General features: G+C 59.1%; 1 protein-coding gene across 1 annotated transcript; it reads right to left on the reverse strand.

Moving 5' to 3' along the window:
• Window positions 1-833, reverse strand: WHR41_09700 (uncharacterized protein; the record flags this gene model as incomplete). Its single annotated transcript, XM_069378301.1, has 1 exon — window positions 1-833. A coding segment is annotated over one exon (833 nt), but the record flags the coding sequence as incomplete, so codon positions are not given.
• Between the last annotated feature and the right edge of the window lie 415 nt (window positions 834-1,248).

The following is a 1,248-nucleotide window of genomic DNA, read 5'->3' on the forward strand; positions in this document are numbered from 1 at the left end:
TGGAACGTGTTGCCGGCGGCGTATCCAGCTTGACTGACGTGACCCATGAGCCCAGCGACGGATCCCAGCATGACGAAGAAGTCGATGTCTTTGGGGAGGTGTCTGTGAAGATTCCAGGACCCTTGCACCTTCGCCCTCAGATTGGCTTGCCAATCTTCGAAGGTGAAGTTGTCGAAGATTGCGTCCCGGTAGACCGTCGCTGCCTGAATGACGCCGCGAATGGGGGGCATTGTGCCAGCGCAATCGTCCAATGCGGCCTTCATGGAGCCGTCGTCGCCTATGTCGCAAGCGAGCACCTTCACCGCCACACCAACCTCTGCCATCTCCTTGATGAACGTCTCCGCTGAAGGAGAATCAAGCCCACCTCGTGAGAGAAGCGCGAGGTTGCGGGCTCCATGGTCGACGAGTAGCCGGGCGAGGCTTTGACCCAGCCCACCGAGGCCGCCGGCCAATACGTATGTCGCTTGCTCGCAAAGATAAAGCTTGCGATTCACGCTTGGCGCTATTGGCACCATGTCCGCGTCGTCGAGCGACAGGATGACGCCTCCTCGAGTGCCCTGCTCTTGTTGACATTTCAGCGCGTCGGAGATACGGGCCGACTCAAACAGATCGAACGACGCTGCCAGCCCGGAAAGTTGCGGTAGGTAGTTCGCGGCGCGCGAGGCTGACTTTTGTAGCGACACAGGATCTTCAGGGAGGAGTGGTCCAACGCCCATGACAGATATGGTGTCTTCGCAGGACGGCGCGTCCTGGCCGGGCTCACTCGCCGCATGCACATCGACCAGAGTACCGTGTTCCGCGACGCAATGCGAGAGTAGACACGGAGCCGACATACTTTTGGAGGTGCGTAAGACGACATCCAGTCCACGCTCACCGGCCAAAGTTTTCACTGCCTGTGGAAGGTCCATGTCGCCTTCTGTGAACACATTTGGCCGTGATACACCCAGAGAGACTATCTTGTCGGTTTCCGCTTTGTCGCGAGCAGTCGCGTATACCACGGCATCCAACGCCAGTGCCAGCAGCACTGAGGCCCTTCCGATCTTCGTGCCCGCGGTCTGGACGAGTACTGTCTGACCGGGCTTTACGCGCGCCACGTCTGTCAAAACGCGGAGGGCTGTTGCGAACGTTTTCGGAATGCAGGCCGCCTCCTCCATAATCGCACCTACTGGCACGACTTGGCAATATACTTCTTTCGCGATCACGCGAGTCGACAGAGGCCCGACGTAGGAGACACAGACCTGGTCGGCA

Source organism: Cladosporium halotolerans (genome assembly GCF_011745625.1).
Source record: "Cladosporium halotolerans strain TM138-S3 chromosome Unknown Sca428, whole genome shotgun sequence".
NCBI lineage: Eukaryota > Fungi > Ascomycota > Dothideomycetes > Cladosporiales > Cladosporiaceae > Cladosporium > Cladosporium halotolerans.